Raw genomic sequence first — 23,836 nt, forward strand, 5'->3', positions numbered from 1 at the left:
TGCCTAAAAGATATATCGATTGTACACCCAAGTTTTTTGGGGAGAGAAGAAATAAATAAAAAAACTTCAAAGTTTTGCATTCCATTCGACTGTGTAGATAGAACCTTTTTGTTTTTTTAAATAAACATTAACATGTTTTTTTAGTACACAACATTAAAAATTCTATCTCATTATGTAAATAAGTTGTCACAGACTTTACTCTTACGTCCTATGTCATATGCTGGAATGCCATTCTCTAGTGAACACATGTACTACTTTTTGTGGAAGCTAGAGGTTACAGTTTATAAAGTTTTAAATATGGATATTTTTCTTACACAAACACACTGCATTGCTTCACTTCAGAAGGCCTTTATTAACCCCCTGGAGCACTTTCTTTTGGCTTCAAAATCTCGACAGCCATTCACTTCCATTGTAAAGACTGGACGATTTTAACATTTTTTATTTTTATTGTGTTTTTTTTATTTTGTAAGGTTATATTCATATAGGATTGGTTTTGGTTGTGTGTGTGTTAGTGGCAATTTTCATTTTTGGGTGAACTATCCCTTTTAAAAAGTTATTTCTGAAAATTCTTTGAATGTCCAAACCTGCTTGACTTTGTCTCATCAAAAGAAGATATTTTGAGAAAATCTATTGTCAATACAATGGTAGTGTTGTTTGTATCCCATTATTTTTCATTACTGGCAAAAACATTCTTCAAAATATCTTCTTTTGTCTTCCACAGAAATAGGCAATAACTGCTAATATGTAAAAGACACATGAGCTAAATTCTCAAACGTATTCTGTATAAATGAGCAAAAACCAAAAATGTTACAGTTCTCTCTGATCTTTTCCACCATCTGTCAGTTTTCTGTTACAGCCAAAGCTTGGCAAAACAATGAAATGATGGTGAGTGGGAAAATGGCAGTAGATAAGCTAGGATGCAGCGTTTACTGTAATGAAAGTACCTCAGAGGCCAGTGTGTGACAGCCAATAGATCAATAGAGCTCAAGAGATGGTCTGGCATCATTGCGACTCCAAGGTTGAGATAATTCACTTTGTTTTCATTTAAGATGACTCTGTGGCACAGCTCACTGATCTACAATGGCTTCCTTAGGGGTTGTTCTTGCACTTGGAATCGGAAACTCTCCAACTTTAGCCTTATTTTCTCTCCTCTCCTCTTCTAGATGACCATTACCTTGTTTTTTGAGGACCGTCTAATAGTTTACAATAAGTCTGTGGTAGCAAAACAGCCCCTAACTGTCTAATTTGCATAATATTAGCATATTTTATAGAGTTGAGACATTTGTTGCTCAATGGACTCATCAAATCGATCTGTATGCAGATATGCAAGTGTCTAATTTTTGTGATGAAGCTGTATGTAAAAGTATGCAAAACCAGAGAGGGGCAAGGTGGAATATATAATACATCACTCTCACACCAACAGGATGCATTGGCATTTATTGTAGAGAGATGCAACAATAGGTTGCATTTGCCACATTCAGTTTACATTTATTAGTATGGTAATATTTCCTGGCTTTGAAAGTCTAGTTGCAGGATTGTTATCTGTTCAGTAAATGCACTTGGTTTGCACTTGCATTCATTCAGTGGTTCTCAAACAGTTTTGTTATACATATATTTTTTCATTAAAATGCAATCCATACATAGGACATGAATAAACATTTTTCAGTCTAACATTAAAAAAAAAAATTAAAAAAATAAAAAAACATGGTGGTATAACCAGCTGGATATAATTATGAAGACAAACATTCAAATTGTTAAAATTAGATTTTAGGCAGAAACGGATAGCGAAGGGCAGACAGCCCGACAATCGGGAGCAAAAAACTGGAGGAGGACGACAAACACAGTCCAAGGTGGAGCACACAGAGGGAGGAACCAAGGAGGATGCAGGCAAGACCCAGGCTGCAGCCAGGATGGCGGCCCACGGTGGAGCCAATGGAAGGAGGAGCCATGGTGGAGGAAGGGCTGACAAGACCAGTGGGCTGACTGACGGAGGCAGAGCAGGACCCCAGGACAGAGACGGAGAGCCGCAGAACCAAGTTGACACTGAGGATCCAGAGGGCCAGGGCAGAGCCGATGGCTCTGGCAACCGAGGCGGGGATCCAGAAGACCACGGTGGATCTGGAGCGACAGAGGACCAAGGTGGAGCCGGAGGGAGGGAGGAGCCCAATGGAGCCAGAGGGATGAAGGGATGAGGTGAAGCCAGAGGAGTGTAGTCCTGAGGTGAAGGCAGTGGATGACTGACCACGTCAGAGCTGAAGGGTGAAGGAGCCTGGCGGAGCTGGTGGGATGACGGGCCACGGTGGAGATGAGGGAGCTAAGAGCCAAGGTGGAGCCAATGGATCTACGGGCTGAGGTGGAGACCAGGGCTCGGAGGTTGGAGTTGGAGACCGGGGATCCTCCAACCCTGATGTAGCTGGAGACTGGAAGTCCCGCGGCGAATCCACATAAAAGATACCTCACACTGAGGATGAGCTGAAGGACAGACAGAAACCAGCGGAGGCAGGGATGAGGAAAAATGATAAATGGAGAGGAGATCCATCATTCAGGGGTTACCTCCTTAGTTGTTTCTGGGTAGACAGGAAGTCCTGGGGTGGACTTTGCAGTCTCTGGAGGAGTAATGGCTCTGTGTACAGCCCACACACACAAAATGATGGCTCCCATTACTGGAAGCGCCACTGACAGGGGAATGACCTCCATGATTGTTATAAAACAAACAGATTATTCAGGTACAAACTCCATGGCTGTGACAGGACAGACAGTTCATTCATAAACAGCTCTGTTTCTCTCCTAGGCGATGACTTGTAGAGCTCGGGGGGCTTTGGCTTTAGTTTAGACATACATAACATTGATAATACTCAACAAACTCAAACTGAAAAGACAGGAACTTAAATACACAGACCAAACTAGGATAATTAACAAGACACACCTGAACATAATAAAGAACTTTAAATCAGAACTAACTAGACAGAGAGTGATGCTATGACACCTTTATTGTTATTTTTTTAAAGAAAAATTTAAAAAGTGAAAACAACAACAACAACAACAAAAAAAGGTCGGGGTGGTACAACTAGCTGGATATGATTATGAAGAAAAAAAACATTAATTCAATTATAAATACAGGTTATTTGGCATAATAAAAAAAAAAAAAAAAAAAAACATCTGCCAAATCAGTCATGTGTTGCTACCAACATGCAAAAACATATGAGGGGGAAACAACTTATTTGTAAAAGTCATATTTGTAAAATAAATACTTTTATCTTAAAAAAAGTACTTAAAACATGACATTTTAGAGTCAATTAATTTAACCTTTTCTTGGAAATAGTATTTTTCAAAGCCATATAAAAACCAATACGGTGAGCAAAAAGTACATTTCTAAAAACTTGGCACATGTGTTTTAAACTGGATTTTAAAAGATTTCCTTCCCCCCAAAAAACATGATGTGAGGACCATGGATTAGTGTACTGCTGTGATATTCTTAAAAAACAAAATACAAAAAAAAACCTTAAGGTAGTGAAAAATGTGTGACTAAGATAAACAACTCTCTCGTCGCTCCAGTGTTCACACCGCTGTGTTAAGAAGCATGAAGAACATTTCCAATTAGATTTGCCAGACCTGACATTGTATAAATAGTGAAGTTGTGCTAATTCTGTCAGTAGTAGACCCATTTGTGCAGCCTCCAAAACTCATTGCGCCACTGTGGCAACCAAACATAGCAGACAGCCGGATTAATTGTATCAGTGCCTGAGTTGCCTCCAAGCCCTGATGTTCTCAAGTCTTCTCTTTGTATAGTATATCCTTTTCAGTCAATAAAATGTCTCTACCACCAGACTAGAGGTGGCAGTTGGAATTCAAGGCACGGAGACTTCTTCTTTTTTTTTCTTGAAGTGTGGAGAAATAGCTTTCCTCTGACACCTTTCTAAGACAACCATTGATTTCCCATTGATGTGCTGGAGGGGAGAAAGGAGAGGGTGGATCATACTTGGAAGCCATGAATGGAGCCATTCCTGTACCACGTCTCAGGACTCATTAGAATCTCTGTTTACTTTACAGTTTTGTCCTCATCTTCCTGTAATGCAGTGCTATTATATTTCTGCAAACACAATCATAACTGACCACCTCCTCCTTATTGCAGAGCTGGTCTCCTGCATTGAGGCTCTCTAATTAACTAACAAGTAAATTCATAGAAAGAAGCTTTTTACTGGTGAAATCCACTCATTTCAATAGGAATCCATGCAATCAAGGAATTTAGTAAAAGATTTCCCCACGCCAGTTTCTGCATTAAATACAGAATTAGGGGAATTACCTTGCTACTTGCTAGGTAGATACAGTAGCAACCCTACAGTACAAACTAAACTCCAAAATCAATGTTAGGAGACTGTGTAACTTCAGATTGTTAGGCAACAAAGCAGTGTGTAAAACAGTATGAAAAAAATGCTTTAGCATGTAGCATTTTGTTGTGCTACATTGCCCCTTGTTATAAACACAGAAAAGCTAGTTTGTTTGTTTTTTGAAAACAGCTTAACCACTGAAAAATGAAGTCAGGCTAAGCATTGCTACATTTAGTTGTGTACCTTGTGATTTATTCAAATTTGGGTTGATGAAAAATGGTCGCTATAACAGTGGCTAATTGAATATCAACATCCATAGAACGTCAGTTGTTCAGTTATTACTCAGAAGCCCAGAAGGTATCTGTGATGATTTGAATGCTGTAGCCCTGAGCATTACCGTTTCTTTGCTCACAGTGATGCTAGATTTGCAAAGCTTTATTTAACGGTACAAGCATGTCATGATGTTTAATGAAGGGGTTTGGAGACTAGCTCCAGAGAGAACTCATTTCTCTACATGGCTCAGTTGCTTATTTATACACATTGCTCTTTGATTCCGCAAGATTGGGTGCATCCGAATTCATTTAGTTTTCATTCAGTTGTCCTTTGAGTGCAACCGCAGTCAATATCTCATTTTTCCATTTTTCATGCTTCTCTTTTGCTATGTAATATGCTGCGAATTAGTCTAGCCAGCTGTTCGCTGGAAACCAGACGCTAAACAATGTCTCATCCTCTCACCAACTGTGAAGTTGCAACGGAGTAACCCAGCAAGGCATCATTAGCATTAGAGTGTCGTCTCCTGCCTCCTCGTTCCCCTCTCCACCCTGATTACGACCTGTATCAATCATTAGCCCGCCGTTCTCCTCCCTGTGCCTCCTACCATCATTGCTTCCCCCTTTAGTGCGCCTCTGGTGCTCACTAGCAACAGGGGAACTGCCATGCTAGCGACCCATAGCGCTGTTAGTCTCAATGCCCTCTGCCAGTGTGCCAGCCATGGGGCTTGATTACACTTGATTACCTGCTGGAGTGTCTGCGGACCACTGGTCGGCCAAGGTAGGCAGCGGGGAACTGTTTGATAGCACAATTAGTTGCACTAGGAAAAGCCCCAAGGACTTTATGATGTTGCACATCTGTTGCACCAGCCTACAGCCAGTACATGCGTCCTTCATTGTTGATTTTCTCAGAATTTCCTTTGAATTGATGGCTGCTGGTTGATGATAAAGGGTCTGAATTGATGTCATTATTAGTCTAGTTTGGGATTTGGGGGTTGATGTTAAAAGTCGAACAACCCTTTGCTTTCAAATCTCTCACAGAAGGAACAGTTCGGAACACAAGCCCTAGTTAGAGGAAAATCAAAACTAAAGGTTAGATCGATCTGCATAGTCTAGCCATAGCAATTTTTTGCAATTAAAATCAACGTGAAACGGGGTTTGCAATCCCAGAATGCTTTTTTTTTTTTTTTTTTTTTGGAAGATTGCGTCGCTGGTTTCATTAATTAGCAATTGATTGGAACATGAAAAAAGAAGGCTGTACATATCAAAATGAAGCCAGGTGGTTGAAGCAGAGGGGCAGAAAAGTGGGCTTGGTGATGTCATCGGAAACAGTTGTTTTAGAGGTGCAACAAGCGGACTGAAGCGACAGACTGTCCTTACAAAGTTGGAATTGCCTCACTTTATAGAAACAGACACTGGCATTGTAGGCTACTCTTCCAGGAAACAGTCCTTATCCTCCGTAAAATGTGCTGCACACATCTGAATATTTGGGTTGAACTATTCTGGAACAGTGTTGTAAACACCATTTAACCACTGATTTCTAGTTATGTCCTCTTTTGGAAGGCCAAACAAAGTATTTTCACTTTCACAATGAAACACACAGCGTCTCCACAAAATGGAGATGGCCGCAACATCGAGAATAAGAGTTACACCTTCTTTCTTTGTGTGAACATTTGGGCGGCGTTATGAAAATCGTCCCACATCGTGATGTAGAGATGTGGGGGGCGTGTTAGAACGAGCCGTTTTAGGAGGGCGCGGATGAGTCTTAACTTTTATAAAGAATATCTCTTTGGATTTGAGACTTTAGTCTTTGCAACAAGAGCTTGTAACACTCCAAAGAATAAGGAAAAATTAAATCACATCAGATGACCCCTTTAAGGAGAATAGCTGAAAAGTATGGGCTTGGTGATGTCAACAAGTAGTTTTAGAGGCGGAGCAAGTTATTTCAGGTTAATACAAATTTTTGTTGGTGATTTCTTTGATTGGGAATTGATTGGATCATGACAAAAGTAGGCTGTACTTATCAGAATGAAGCCAGGTGGATGAAAGGGGAGGGGCTAAAATGTATGGGCTTGGTGATGTAATCAAAAACAAAATGTTGTTTTAGAGGTGGAGTGAGGTATTTCATTTTGCTCAAAGATTACCTTGCTGATTTCATTAATTGGGAATTTGAAGAAAGTTGTTTTACAGGTGCAGCGAGTTTTTACGCTTTGATGAAACATTACTATGCCAAGCTTTTTTTATTTTATTTTATTTTATTTTTTGAATGCTGCACAAGAGAAACAGAAAATAGCTTGAAGCAAAAAATGTCAATGACGATTTGACTTTAACATGCTAATATATATATATATATATATATATATAGAGATAGAGAGAGAGATTATAGAGATATAGAGAGAGAAAAAAAAAAAAAAGGAAAAGAGTGACTCATTATTACTAGCTCTGCAGTTGGATACTGGCTTGAGTCCCATCCGATTAGAGAATGAAATTTCGCCACTTTAACGAAGGCACTGAGCCCGATGAGCTGAACTTCATTAGCATACTGAAAGAGACACAGGGCATTTTGGGCAAGCACCGCCCTGCCCTAATGCCTGCCTCAGTACTAATTAGTTTTGATCAGTAAAATTGACTTTGCTGATAAAAGAGTTGTTTGATGTGCTGCCAGCCCTGACTTTGTTTTTATTCGATTTATTATTTCATCTGTGTATTGTGGCTGCTCTTGCTGCATGTTTTTTCATGTGCCCCATGCGGCAGTTAATTGCAAACCTATTTTTCTGCCTTGTTAATGGTTTTGATGTTTGTTTCAAATTCTCTGAATTTTCCAGATATCAGAATTGCTGAGTTTTCAGAGCTATGCTTCTTGATCTAACCTAACCCCATGTAAAGTCTGATTCAACGCAGTTGGATGTTTTTTTGAAAGCTGAGGTTGAATATTTTTCACCTATTTGTTCATTGAGTGTGTGCACAAAAAAAAAAAAAAGAAAAAAAAAAGTGAAATCAAGTTTGCCTGCATGCTGTAAAGTAAATGCACTTTTATTTCTTAAGTGCGCAATATCTTGTTCCTTGCAGGGATCAAATCAGCAACCTTCAGGCCTGATCATTAGCCACTACACCAAACCGGTTCAGAAAAAAAATTAAAAAAAATAAATGGTTGTAAAACATCTTCATTAATTGAATTGAAGCTATATTGAAATTAAATATTAGATGCTTAAAACAAAAAAGCATAAAAATTATAAACGCTGCCAACTGAAATACGTTTAAGTGTAAGTAGTAAAATGAATAAAATTAAAGCTGAAATAAAAAGTGAAAAAAAAGATAATAAATTAAATTAAAACTACGTATATACAGTATGCTATGAATCACCAAACAAGAAATTATTATATAAAATCTGAATATATAAATGTAAATTGTGAATATATAGAACTAAATCAAAATATATATTTATAAATCAGAATGTAAAGATACAAATCTTTATATATAAATGTAAATCTTGAATTATATAGGAGTAAATAAGTCTGAATATATCATGTAAATTGTGTATATGTAGTTATAGTTCTAAATATACAGGTAAACTGCAATATATCATTTTGATTATATAAATGTAAATTGTAAATATACATAAATGTAAATCATGAATATATAGTTATAATTCTGAAAATTTAATCGTAAATCGAAACATGTATTTAAAAGTCCTGAATCAATCAACCAATATTCTAAAAATGCTGAGCATAATGCATAATGACTTTACGGTGTATTGTTAGTATTAAAGTATAGAAATGATTAGTTTTAATAAAAATCAATATTTAATGGCTCTTTTAACCCTTTTTACTTCCATAATAAGACATATTTCATAGAGAAACATGATATTTTTCCTCATGAAGGAAACAAACAAACAAACTATTGATTAAATTGTGAAAAAAAGTGTCTCCGGTTGGATGGAAGAGGATGACATAAAACAGAAAGAAAAAAATAAATGACACAAAGTCATTTTAGAGGTGGAGCAAGGCATTGCATTTTGCTACAAAATATAAGAATTTGACTAAAAATGAAATATTTAACTACATTTTATTTGATTATTTATTGCCGCCCTCTGTAAAAATTTAACTTTTTGTAATTTTGGGGGATATAAGTCACCATTTATATGTGTTCAGCAGACCAAACAGGTATAGATGTTCATGTTTATTTGAGTTTCACATACACATGTGTGTCAACCTGCTGTGGTCGTGTGTATTAGGAGAACAGGACTGGAGCTGGCGCTGTAGGTCAGCCTGCTGCTGTCAGTCGTGTAAAGCCGGCTGTGTTCAGGGACAGCTGTTGCAGGCTGTCAGGCCGTGGGAGCAGAAGCGCCTCTCTGTCAGGCCAGTGATCTCTTGGCCTCCAGGCTGCAGTAACGCTACACCAGCCAGCAAACTGAGCAATGCTCCCAACTTCCTGAGCCAAAATACAACCCGAATACAAACCGCTCACCCTCACCTCACTTCAGCACACCAATTATCCATCTGGCAGCCGCTGTACCATTCTTTTCTCATTGTCCTCATTGACCCAAATATCATATAACCAAATGAGATGATGCCGTTTGCTATTCCCTTTTCCATTTAAAAAAGCCATGATGCCAGTTCTTATTGTAAACGGCTGACAAATATAAACACACTGCATTCCCAATAAGGTATGTTATTACATACTATAGGTTCTGTCACATGACATGCCTGTGACACTTTGGATATTTTGGACGGAAACGTCACATCCAAAAATAATATCCGTCACTGTTGGTGAAACATTCATGGACTCCCAGAAAATAAATAAATAAATAAATAAATAAAAATAAAACAAGTAATTAATTCTTTAGTGCTTTAAAAGAAAATAGCAAAAACAACATATAATAAAATAAATGTACAAATAATGACTGGGTCACAGTGGTTTAAATATGGGAACTTTTTATTTATTTATTTTTATTTTTCTATTCATGTGAGGGAACAAAAAAATAAATAAATAAAACAATATAATAAGGTTCATAATTGGGTCACATAATGTAAAATAAATAAATAAATAAATAAATAAAAAAAATAATAATAATAATAATAATAATAATAATAATAATAATAATAATAATAATAATAATAATAATAAATATCAAAAGTTTCCTTTAGCTTCAGTTAAAAATAATATAAAAAAGTAATGATTGGGTCGAAGACAAATTAATATGTCAAAAATGAATAAATAAATAAATTAAATTAAATTAAAAAAGCAAACCTATAAAAAAAAAAAATGTGTGCCAGGTGTTTAGAAATGTAATAATTTATAAATGTATTCAGGTGGGTTTCATTCTTCAATGACTTTAAAAATGTCAAGGGGTTTAACCATTAAGTAAATAAGCAAGTTTTCAAAGCAGATAAGTAGAAGATGATTCATTTTGATAAGCTGAAGGTTTGAGTTATTTTCTTCTCATTGGATTGAGCTGATTTTTGAGTGAATCTGTATCTGTGCTGCTGTTGGTCACAGCTGTGATGTATGTGTGTGTGTGTTTTTTTTTTTTTTTTTGCTGGTGGTCACATGCATACACTCACACATGCTGTGACACTCAGATCAGCCAGATCATGAATTCACTTTCATGCGGATGTGGCTTTCCGCCCCTCTCTGTTGAAAGACTTCATGGTGAATGTTTAGCCACATCTCTGTGTAACTGACAAGCTCAGTTGGCAGTAACAGTGTCAGTAAACTTTATAAAGCAGCATCTATAAACCTTTTATGTCAAACCCATCTGTGCTTGAAGAAAATCCACACATAGCACGGCAAAGACACCCGGACAAAATCACTACTGCTTTCTGCTTTTACTACAGATAGAACATGTCGGACGTATGCTTTTCTATATTAGAAATGGAATTCATAAATATATCATTTTTTGTTCAAATATTCTAAGTGAACAGTGTTTTGAAAGCATATGTGGTTTTCTTTAGGAACTGTACATTGCTGTTTGACTTGTACTCTTTAAAAGTGAGTGCTAGCATCCACTATATTCAATATATATAAATATATATATATATATGTGTTTTTATATATATATAAAAAATAAATAAATAAATAAAAATTGACATTCAAGTTAAATATCACTGATCTCTGATTTCCCTGTTTGGGTGTGACATGTGTATTCTCCTGACCGTGTAGCTGATGTAACTCCAGTTTATAGATTACCAATGCCTTTAAAAGCTCTTTACGACCTACGGGGTTGCGTAAAAGATCAGGACAGTGTGCGTGAAAGAAACAAACCTTTGTGACTAATGACGTTTATTATGCAAAGGGCTCTGCTCCCTACAGCTTTATGTGTGTGTCCCTGCGCGTGTAAATAAATCTAAAAAAATTACTTTCACTTTTATCAAAGTGAAATGTGTAATGACTTTCCCCTCCACACGATTTACCTGTTATCTCTGTCCTCTGATGCTCGTTATTAAAACCCACTTAAATCAAACGAGATTGTCATTGGCATGGGAAGCAGTTTGTATCTTTTTTAATTCAATCCAAACAATTTCATTGCCTTTAATTTGCTGCACTACGACTATCACAATTTCACCAGTGGCAGCTATGTATGACCACATTAAACAGAATTCGTCATAGCCATCCTGCAGAAAATTCCCGGTTTATTTGTTGCGGGAATAACAGCGGATCCGGATGCAATTTTATTAGATACACAATATGCATCGTCTTTGAATTGACAGAAAAAGTCATTACTGGCTAAACAGAAGGAAACTAAACGTGCTCACTGTACATCCAGGGCCTTAATATGTAAGCCATGGTCACGCATTCTGTTACTTCCACAAATTCCCCTCTTCACAGTCCAGCTGAGATGTAAATTGAGTGGGCTGAGACTGTTTCTGCTCTGTTGCGCAACAGGATATTGGTATTAATTGTAGGCAAGAGCTCCACTTCTCCCACTTTTAAAGGAAGAAGATCAAAGATATCTCTGATGGTTTTGACGATGAATTATTAATGATGAATTTACAGGGATTTAACCTGTAAACACTGGATTTGAAAAGTGTCCATTCATCTATTGACAGTTGTTCATTATCTATTTATAGTATTATGATAAACGAAGTACAGCTCGCACAGAAACCAAGCACTTTCACACTTTCAAACCAAGCAGATTTATGTTGGTCAACGCAACAAATCCACAAGACCAACTTGAAATCTTTTGCCCTGATAAGAAAATCACATGGATTCCTCTTGAAATGACTGGAATTCGTCTGTGAAAATTTGCTGAACAATGTTAAAAGTGACTGTACTTTTGGGAGAAATTGTGCTTGCAAAATCGAATGTGCGTGACTAACCCTTGTGAAATCTTTCACCCTCCTGTGAAAATTGTAATTGTGTGGATTCCTTTTGAAAGGACTGGATTTTGCCACTGAAAATTCGCCAAACTTCGATAAATGTGACCGCAACTTTAGTGAAATTGTCCATTATCAATGTAGAGATGCATAAAGCATTGCTTATTCAAAGGTCACTTCCAAAGATTCTGATTCCTCTTGTTAATCTTGGTTTCTCTCCGGTTCCATAAATGATTCCATACTTGAAATATTTGGAGAAAAGAAATGGAAATCAATTGCGAAATTTACATTGTCAAATGAACAACCAGTTCACAAGTACACTGATTTAAGTCGATGTGTGTCTACATTTAACTCCTATATTTACAAGTAAAGGCGTGTTCATATTAGTGAAATTTCGTGGACAAAAATGTCTATTTATCTGTTGTCAGTAAGCCAAACACTTCCACACTTCAAACTAAGAAGCTTTCTGTTGGTCAACGCAGTGAATCTGTGTGACCAACATGAAACTATCGCAAAATCTGTGGGGAAATCTTTTGCTCTCTTGTGAAAATTCTCTCTTGTGCATGGATTCCTTTTGAAATGACTAGATTTTGCCATAGAAATTTCCATTATCAGTAGTGTAGCGATGCATGAAGAATTGCTTACCCAGAGGTTACTTCCGAAGGTTCACCAAACAAAGTTAAAAGTGATCGTACTTTTTGGTGAAATTTCATTTGACTTCCGTTGACTTCCAAACTAAGCAGTAAACATTGGTGAATACGACAAAGTTGAATCCAAAGCTGAAGCCACATATGGAAATGTTTCACCTCATGTGTCCCTCATGCAGAATTTCAGATTACGGAGATTCATTTTGAAATGACTTGTATTTTTGATTCACTAAAAAGAACAAATTCGTAAGAGTCATTTGTTTGGGAATCATTTGTACTCTGGTGGTTAAGCTGTGTGGTTTTTATTCACTAACATGAACAGACTCACAAGAATCATTGTTAGGAAATTAGTCTAGTTGTGTGGTATATTTTTGATAAGAACAAATTCGTAAGAGAGAACATGGAAATCTAAATACTCTGCCCAGACTGTGTGTTTTTGATTCACAAAAACAAACCAATAATGATCATTCGTTTGGGAATTGTTTGTACTACACAGTGTTGCCAGTTTCCGGTAACTGAAATAAAATATAAGTATTAGTTGTAGATGAAGATTGAAATTGTATGTGTTTTGGATTTGATTTTATTTTTCTATTAAAGATTCACCGACAAGAATCGACTCATAAGATTCATTTATTAGTGAATTGGACTAAAAAGGTTGTGCTGTATATTTCTGTTCCATAAAAAGAAACATCTAAAGAATCATTATTTCAGGAATCTGAATACACTGTTATACTGTTTGTTCAGTAGATTCAGTTATTTTGTCACTGAGAATAAAGCAGGATACATTGTCAAGTATTATTTAAAAAAAAAATAAAAATACAAGTATTTTAGTCTGGCTTTCTGTTTGGATTGGTGAAGACTGCATATGTGAACTGTTAATAGTATCTAAATTACACTCTTAACCTTTAAAAAAAATGTTTTGCTGAATCAACTTCACTTTCCTATAGAGACACACAAACAAATCGTCTGTTTGTTGTAACCTCAGCCATTAACATCTCTGTTTTTAGCATTCAGCTAGTTACCTCCTAGTTTATGCTTACCTCGTTTAACTCCACACGAGATAAATATTCATGAGTCCTCTCTGCCCCCGCGCAGAAGAGCGGAAGAAACTAGCAAGCAATTTCATGCAATTACAAATCAGTATTCCCCGTCTACGATGTTCATGCCTTCCAGATGGCCTCATTTGTAGACCTTAATGTTAAATAAACACAATCTCTTTGCCATTTAGTACACTAATGTCAAATGAACTTGGTCGAAGGTGACTGTTCAGCGCTAAGGGTGAAATATGTACATCAGCTTGTTTTTTGATGATGTGAGCTGACTTGCTTGGCTTCTGTGCTTGGATTGAAAATCTTTGACAGTCAATCCAGTGAGGAGCATCTTCAATGAGAGTTTGAGAGTCAGTAAAAGGACTTTTATTTTATAATGCAATGACTTAATGCTCTTAATTTATAATTTATTTTCAAAATATTACTACTTAGACTTTGAGAGTCAGTAAAAGGACTTTTATTTTATAATGCAATGACTTAATGCTCTTTTATGAAATGAAAGTAGTGATTTTTTTTTTAAATGTTACATTATTCTAAAATATTGTTACTTTTATCTTCACTAATGTTACAACTTTATTTTGAATTAAATAAATTTTTAGAATAAAGTTGTAATTTTATTTGATTAAAGTAGTCATATTTTTTACAATAATGCTATAACTTTATTCTAAAAATATTACTACTTCAATATCATAATGTTACAATATTATTCTCAAAATTTGACTAATCTGCTAATGCTATGTTATAAAACAGTCAAATATTATTAATATTACATAATATTACTACTTAAGATTTTATGAGATTGAAGATTAAATCAGTAATATTTTTAGAATAAAATCATAACATTAAGAATTAAAGAAGTTATATTTTTAGAATAATTTAAAAAATGATATTCTCAAAACTTATTTTAGTCCATTAACGGTATGACTTTATTCTCAAAATATTACTACTTTAATTTTCTGATATTACAATTTTATGGGATTTAAGTAGTAATATTTTTGGAATACAGTCATAACATGCAATTAAAATAATAATAATTTTAGAATAATGTCAATTTTATTTCAAAAAAATATTACTACTTCAATCTCATAATGTCATGACTTAGTTCTCAAAACTTTTGCTTAATATTATGTCTATTACTTTATTCTCAAGATATTAATACGTTTCTTGAATATTATGACTTCATGGGATGAAAGTAGTAATAATTTTAGCATAAAGTTGCAATTTTATAAGTAATTGTATTTTTTACAATAATGCTAAAATGTGGCTCTTAATTTATAATTTATTTTCAAAATATTACTACTTGAGTCTCAATTTTAGATTTATTTACTTGCTTTACTGACTGACTTACACAATGTCTCTTGAGCAGAAAATCAGCATATTAGAATGATTTCTGAAGGATCATGTGACACTGAGACATAGTTTTTCAAGTTTGAAATGACTTCATGATTGATTTTTAGGTGAACTATCTCTTCAAGTGCAAAAAGGCTCTCAGAAACCCAAACTACTGACAAGGCAGTGCTTCATCTGACCTTAAATACACTTGTTGAAAGCAGTTAAAATATTATCTTTCAAATTACTCATTGGAGTGTCTAGACACTCCTGGCTTTTTGATTTATAATCGTTTTTGATAAAGAGTGTCCTGTCACCTCACACCGAGTAGAGACATTATAATGAGATATTACCACGACAAACACTCCCTAAGAGTGCCTAGACGCTTTTGTGGAGGTAAAGGCTGCAAATGAATGCAATTCTCAAGGATTCTAGCAATTAGTAACTAGAAGTGATGTATGAAATCTGGAAAAATTGACACATAACCACCCCGCTGGAAAATCCTGCTAAACTTCAGATGGTGGATATCTGTACTGTATTTCATTCATTCATCTGATTCATCAAAAATAACTGGTTTAAATGAATCAATTGAATTATTGAGAATCCGGTTACACTTGTCATTATATCTGTTTTTGATTCATTAAAATGTTGGTCTACCAACCAATCAAGAGGGGTTAAAGGTCAACCAAGTAATCTATACATGCCTGGAAGTCTGGCTTCTTTGTATGATGATTGGAGGAGCTCCCAAATGAGCAGGAAATCTATACATTTTGGTTTAAGGTAAAACAAGAGTTATTTTGACATTATTATTTTTAGTTTATTAATTTTGGATTTTTTTTAGTTTTTTGTGAATATTTTTGTGATAAATTTTTTTGAGATTGTTTTTTTGGAGCAATTTTGGATTTTTTTTGAGTTGGTTTTTAGTTACAGACACAAAAATATAAGTACATGTTTTACAAATATGTTTATAAATAATAACAATAACAGCAACAACAATAATAACCAAATAAATGTAAAAATAAAAATACATTTGAAAATTTTAAAAGATTGTAGATTTTAATTCATTTTGAAATATTTATTATTTAAATATAAAGAAAATTAAATAAATAAATTTTAAAATAAAAATGAATTAATGCTAATTATTTTTTTTAAATATATATTATTCAAAAATAAATAATTAAATGAACAAATACATAAAAAGTACATATTGTGCTATTGAATATTGATCTTTGCAGCTGATCTAAAAATAAATAAACAAACATTACAAAATAATTCCTAAAAAGTAAATATTTGAATACATTTATTTAAACATATTATTAAAATATGAATGGATAAAATGAAAAAAAAAAATACATTTAAAAATACTAAAAATAATTAACAGATTTTAATGGATTTATTTTAAAATATATAGTATTTAAATATACATCAATCAATCGATTGATCAATCAATTAATCAATATTAGTACATAACATGCTATTGATAAATGACCACTGCACTTTTTCTTAAAAAAAAAAATAAATAAATAAAAAAGTAAATAAATAAATAATAAAAATATGTATTTAAAATATATATATAATTTCTATATAATAAATACATTGAAAAAAATAATAATGTAGATTAATTTATTTAAAAATATATATTTTATTTAGAGATGGACAGACAGACAGATAGATAGTATTTTTTTGCTATTGATATTTTTTGCTATTGATCTGCTCTTCTCAACAAAGGACCAGCCACCACTGCCAGAGACTGCAAAAAGAGAATTGCAGAGATTTTACCTGTGTTATGACAAACAACATGCTTAAGAATCTGCTATGCTGTTTGATGCTTGTGATAAATTACATCACCAAAACCTGGTGCAGCTTCACCATTTAACCATTTATTTACTTTCTTTGATTCATGCTCAATGTCCCCCATATTCTCTATGGCATGCAATAAATCAGCCGAATGCAGAGTAAATACAGTGTGGATGTTTATTCTCGCTTTGACTTTTCAGCGGCGTGGCACGTGCCAGTGGAGCAAATGCCGATGCCAGTGCATGACCAGAGTGGCGGGGGAGAGGGAGGCCCATCAATAAGGATGACGCATGGCTCCCGTACTGATATGCAACTGCTGTTTTGCCTGGAGCTGGAGTGATCTGCATGGAAGCATGGCAGGGCCACTCCATCAAAAAGCGACCCCCTGTACTGCTGATGAATGTCTCTTTTCAGGAACTCACACTCCAGCAGACAAGACAGGTAGCAGCATGTTCCCCATATAAAGCTGTGGAGAGCCGCCACTGGTTTGGGCAAGAATAGGATTTGGAAATCAGTTGGAGGTGAGAAGGTCTGATCGAGGATCAGTGAGTTCTGGCCAAATGTTGGTCTAAAACATTTAAGGAGAAATTGGGGTTGTAATGTTTTAGAACAAAAGTGCAACATCCAGTGACATGCTGAAGATACTGAGACATTCAACACATTCTCAGGGCAGCTCAGAACTATCCTACGATTTGACGAATTTGTGGCAAATTTGTGTAAATTCTTACCTTGTCATTTGTACATTTCTGTTTGATCTGCTTATGCCCCCACTGACCGTTATGTTTGCGATGAAGCTTCATGATTTTCTTTTTTAATTGAGCATTATCATACAAATTACTATGAAATCAACTCCTCATTAAATAGTTGCATTTTCTCATGAGATTAGATCTATCATTGTCATTTAAATAACATGGGTTATCTTAATATGTGATTAATGACATTTTATTATAATATTAAAATACCCAAATATGTATATATTTCCTTCATTGCAGACTGGTTTAGCCTATTGAACGTTAAGAAAAGTGAGTAGTGTAGCCTGCTTAAAATAGCATTGATAATAAAACAACAGGACAAAAACATAGTTAACGACAGTGTTGGGGATAACGCATTACAAGTAATGTAAGTTACGTAATCAGATTACTTTTTAAAAAGTAAGGCATTACTTTTTAATTTATGAGAAAATATCCGAGTTACTTTCTCAAATAAGTAATGCCAGTTACTTTTTCCCCATTTATTAATTAAAAGCTCTCCTGTCCCCATGTTGAGAGAAATTGGGAGTAAGATGTCACTTTAGTTCTAGAATAAATGTGAACATGAATTAATTGATCTCACTCACTCACTCACTCACTCATTCACAAAAAAAAATTAAAAAATAAAAATAATAAATCAGATTTAATTTTCCTCAAAATAAAAAAAAAAAAACAGTTAAAAGCAGCTCAGAATATTAAGACTCAAAGCTGCAATAATTAAATATGTTAAACAATACAAATATCCTTTATGTGTTTAATCCCATTTTATTAACCAATTTATTATTTTTTTTTTCTATTGCTGAAGAGTGTTGAACTTTCTTCTTCTGTGTTCTACTGTACAGACATGAATTTACATGTCCTTCAGCTTTTGGCTTTTGGTGTGAAATTTTATAAGCAAGCAAGCCCAGCCCAGATTTAAAAAGTAACACAGAAGTAACATAACACATTACTTTCAATAAAAAGTATATTTTTAATGTAAAAATAACTATGTTGAGTAAAAAACACAATATTGTAATGCAAATTTATGTATAAAGTAAAATAATAATTTATTATTTCTTTGTAATTCTTTTAATTTTTTGAATTTTAGGTGCCTTTCAAAACACTCAAGGATACTGTACATCATAAAAGAAAAGCAATGAAATACAAAACAATACAAAGCATGCAAAACAATGTTACACAAATGCAAAAAAAAAAAAAAAAATTTGTAGTATGTGACATATTATTAATATGGGAACCAAAAGAAAGCAAACTATCAAATATAATTCCAAGATTTTTCACCTGGGTGGAAATATTTACCGGGGAGTTGATAAGCAGGGTGAAAGGTTGTGTTTAAAAAAAAAAATAAATAAATAAAACAGATCTAGACCCAACAAGTAGGACTTCAGTTTTACTGGTATTTAGCTGTAAAGAGTTTGTAGTCATCCATATGTTAACATCCTGAAAACATTTAGTGAGTTCAGAAGGAGGACGGAGAGCGTTAGGTTTTGTGGATATATACAATTGTGTCATCAGCGTAAAAATTGAAATTAATGTGATACATGAAAAAATATGACCAGGGGTCACACATAAATAATAAATAAAAGCGGACCCAACACTGACCCGTGTGGTACACCGTGAGTAACTGTTTCAAGTTGAGTTGCTACTGTTTTTTTGTTTGTTTGTTTGTTTGTTTGTTTGTATTTTTTAGTATTTTTGAGATAAAAGGAAGATTAGAAATGGGCAGATAGTTAGTGAAATTATTAGGATCTGCACTGGAGTTTTTAAGAATTGGAGTGATAGAAGCCAATTTTAATAGTGAAGGAACAGTAGCAGCAGATAATGAGGAACTCATTATAGCTGTGATAATGGGAGAAATTGAACGTAAACAGTCGGCAAAGGATCAAGTGAACAAGTAGAAGGCTTTGACCATATAATCAACTTATAAGTTAACTCAATATATCAACTGAAGGCAACTCGAATTTAGAAAGGATACCAAGACAAGTATGCCATGGGGGAGAGTAAACAAATGATACAGTATGAGTTTTCACAGGAGCCACAGTGTCAAGTACTTGAAAAAAAACTTGTTATAAAAATGTACCAAGTCAGATGTGGAAAAAATAAAACAGCACTTGTTTATAGAATAGTCAATCATTCCATCCAAAACATTGAGCTCAATATTTTTTTTTTTTTTTATATTACGAAATTGTGGTTTAACTATTGTTGAAGGAATGGTAACTTTAAAATATACCGGCTTGTGATCGGAGATAGGAAATTAGGTAGAAGAAAAACTAAAAGGCATAACACCAGAACAACATGCTAAATTTAAAATATGACCTTTTTTATGTGTGTTGGAAATTTAACAAACTGCACAAGATCAGCACTATCCAAGGCTGATTTAAAATCATTGTATTGAGTGCTAGTAGTATTGCCATAGTGAATATTAAAATCTCCCTTGTGAATATTATTATGTGACAATGTGCATGTGTTTAGGTGAGTAGAGTATTTGTGTTGAAAAGTAGTTGAAAGTTCAGGACTCTTTGCTGGTCTGTAAATCATAACAGCAGTGGTTGGAATTGAACCTTTAAGTTGTACAGACATAATTTCAAAGATGGCTCTGAAACAGAGATAGGACAAACTGTCGCAATAAATAAGTGCAAGGCCACCCCCTAAACCAGAGCAATGAGGTTTACATATTTAAACATATCCAGGTGGTGCTGTTTGATTTAGTTGTTAGGGTAGTTGTTAGTTTTTTGTAAATTCTTAGAATCAATATTTTGGTCCACAATAAGTTCTGACCTTGGTACTGGAGTCAGAATTTCATAGTCAACAGGACTCCCAACATTTTTAGACGTTCTTGGGTTAGTTAACCAAAAAGAACGAATTTGTCCAAGTAAATTTTAGACGTTCTTGGGTTAGTTAACCAAAAAGAGGCACAACAACGGCTTGATGAACCTAGTGTGATGAACCTAGACTTTACTTTGTGAAGACAGTGGCATGATACAGTGACATTATATAAATATATTTTTTTATCCATATCAAAACAGTAGTCATGTGCATGGGTTATTTTTAAGGTGCACTGTTGGCGCGTTGCTATTTTGAGAAACTGAAAATAGACTGCGCCATAGACCAACTCAAACATTGTCTAAAGTCTTGCGCAATATTTTATCTTTGTTATTTAAAGAGCGCGTTAGTAATATGCACCTATAGCCTATACGTGCATACACTTTGCCTATTGCACACACATGGTCAGGCAGTAGCACACAAACATTTTTTTTTATAAATGAAAAATTACATTCCGCCATGTAAATATCGAACCCGCCATGGTGCGAGTGCAACTGGCTTTTAAAGGGGATGAGGCTCTGATTACTCTATTGCACGTTACACCCAAAAAACACCTATTACTCATTAAGAGAATAGGGAGACAACCCGTTTAGACCATACCCCCGGGCGCTCCGACCATTTTCCCGTCATTAAACAAGCAAAAGTGGATTCGGTCACGCCCTGAGTGTGCCTGTGCCATGCTCTTTAAACCATGCGCTTAGATCGTTAAAATAAGGCCCCTAGTGTTAATGCTTTTATTCTGAAAATCAGTTTTTGTACGAATCACATTGTACGAAACAAGTCATATGGAAGTCAAATTGTCACTCCGTAAAATAGTTACATTTTTCCGTAACATCAGGTTGTGATATCAGTGAAGGGGAAAAAATCTCATTTGTATGTTTTCGTAAAGTCTGTTAATGCCCCATTGAAAATTTAGGGATAGACTGCCATGCTTTATTCCTAAAAAATGTTTTCGTCCAATTCACATTGCATGAATTTAAACAAAATAGCCACCTCAAAAAATGCCAAGTTGCTGGCTAATTTATATTACAACAACATTTGTACGTTTTCGTACAATCTGCTTACGCCCAATTGACAGTTTAGAGGTGGACATTCATGCTTTATTTCTAAAAAGCATAAGTTTTTGTACAGATCACATTGCATAAATTCATATGAAATCCTCACCACAAAGACTGTGAATTGGTGGCTAATTCATTTTAATTTGCACAATCACATGAGTACGTTTTCATACAATTTGCTTATGCCACATTGACAGCATTTTTATGTTTTTGTATGATTCACATCAAATGAACTCATATCAAATCACCACCTCATAAAATTGTCATTCTCAGGCTGTGATATCGGTGAGGGAAAAAAATAATTTGGTGAATCGATTCAAATGAATTCATAGTGTCCATTTTCATATGATCTGTTTACACCCCACTGACGGTGTACAAATACAAATTCATACAAAATCGTCACTTTGCCTACGACCCATTCATGTCAAGCTTTTTCTAAACGCTAATGCAATACTATTATCACAATTTAAATTATAATTGTTTTTTTAATCATTTAGTGTTATTTTAAGGTAAAATATTATAGTAAAAACTAAATATATTTTATGTGTATATTTTTGAGTTGTTATGAGGACTGTGTTGAGGAGTACGCTGTTGACTCCTATCAAACATTCTCTTTGCCTTTAACAGACTTCAGTCACATGGCAGCAGCTCTTTGAAAGTGGAGGCTCTCTGCAGTCAGCTGTCTGATCTCAGTGTGGTTTTGATTCCAGCAAGTGTGTGTGAACTCGGAGTTAAGCAGGTGTGCTAATGTAAACTCTCTCTCCTATTGATCTGCACATGAACTGCGGCTGTTATAAAGTGTCTCTCTTGAGACCTGCTGGCTATAGTGTTTTGAATATTTTACTCAGATAACTACATGCCTCTGAAGCCCCTGGCATCAGCATGTAATTATGCTCAGAAATTTCCGCTCCACTGCACTGTCTCAGGGCTATACGTGTAAACTATCAGTAAAAACAGTAGGTTTTTCTATGAGTAGCAGGGATGTCCAAAATACTGGTATAAAAAAAATAAATAAAATAAAACAATAATAATAATACGGCCAACTGCCAACTCTGTTTCTTATCAGAATGCAGTCACTACACCGTCAAACCAATGGCAAAAAATATTGCTGTGTGCCAGTTATGACAATTATCGTAACATTCAGTCTTCATGTGTAAAAGAATGGAAGCTTGTTTATGCCATGGGATAAAAAAAATGTAATTGTGACTTTATATCTTGCAATATATATACTTTTTTTTTTTTTTCTCAGAATTCTGAGCAAATTATTTGAGATATAAACATTTCTGAGAAGAAAATTGCGAGATTGTGAGAAAAAAAAAAGTCTTGTATTTTTATTTTAATTCAGATGTGTTTGTGGTGGAAACTCAAAAACGATTTCAGGAAAAAAAAAAATAATAATAATTTCTCACAATTCCAAGTTTATATCTTGCAACATTTATGATGTGATCTCACAAGTTTATATCTCACATTTCGGACTCTTTTTGTCTTAGAACTGCGAAGAAAATAGTCATGAATAATAATTTATTTAAATTTATTTATGCATTTTTTTTTTCATGACAGAACAAGTTTCCATATGAAAGTCCTATATTTTCGGTTTGTTTTCTTTGTTTTTCTTTCTTCTTTATTTCTTTTTAATATAAAACAATGATTTCAATAGAAACAGAAAAATATCAGAATTTTTTTAGCAATATTTGATATGAAAATTGATATTGAGAATAGTCATGCATCACTGAAATTGGCGTTTACTAATGTTTTTAGTTTTATTGTATATTTTAGAACACAATACAATAACCTCAGTAGTTTTATTGACTATCATTAACATTTGTTTCTTCTGTTTTATTGTTGTTATTATTATTATTTTCAATTTCTGATTCTTTAATATGCACTATGTTCTATTTACACATGTAAACGAAACATGTTTATGCGTGTATATACTGTTGATGGCAGACATTGACTTCCCTATTATGGAAATCAATGGCAACTGTTTGGTTAACAACATTCTTCAAAATATCTATGTTCACTGAAAGAAACTCATAGAGGTTTGGAACAAATTGAGGGTGAGTAAATGGTGACAGAATTTTCATTTTTGTGGAACTATCCCTTTAGTAAACATATCACAGATATTAATTTAAGTGCAGGTGTAGGAATGCAGAAAGGTTGGTTATCTTGGTTATCTTGTGTTTAACAGCATTCCTCAGTCAAACTCAGCCAAAACTCCTGCACACCTACACAACTACAAACACACCAAAACAACCTGACCCCAAGCTACTTAGTGAAGCTCTAGAATACTCTGCCCTCTTATTAAGCGATTTTCGATGTCTACTTGACAAATATTTGGGCGGGCCTGCTAAAGAGGGGCAGGCAATCAGTCTCTGGGATGGGGGGGCTGATGAAACAATGCTCTCTTTGTCCCGCCGCCCCTCCTCTGTGTTTCTGTGGTGTTCGGGCAAGTTTAGGATTCCATTCACATAGCG

The 23,836-nt window shown here is 34.5% G+C and overlaps 1 protein-coding gene across 1 annotated transcript; it reads right to left on the reverse strand.

Moving 5' to 3' along the window:
- Window positions 1-1,687: 1,687 nt before the first annotated feature.
- LOC122135046 lies at window positions 1,688-2,972 on the reverse strand. Its single transcript, XM_042712493.1, has 2 exons — window positions 2,554-2,972; window positions 1,688-2,472 (listed from the first exon to the last, which is right to left on the reverse strand). The coding sequence occupies exons 1-2, from the start codon at window positions 2,695-2,697 to the stop codon at window positions 1,768-1,770; spliced, it is 849 nt and encodes a 282-aa protein (XP_042568427.1). The 5' UTR covers window positions 2,698-2,972; the 3' UTR covers window positions 1,688-1,767.
- Window positions 2,973-23,836: the final 20,864 nt, after the last annotated feature.

The sequence above is a fragment of the Cyprinus carpio genome, chromosome A22, assembly GCF_018340385.1.
Source record: "Cyprinus carpio isolate SPL01 chromosome A22, ASM1834038v1, whole genome shotgun sequence".
Lineage (NCBI taxonomy): Eukaryota > Metazoa > Chordata > Actinopteri > Cypriniformes > Cyprinidae > Cyprinus > Cyprinus carpio.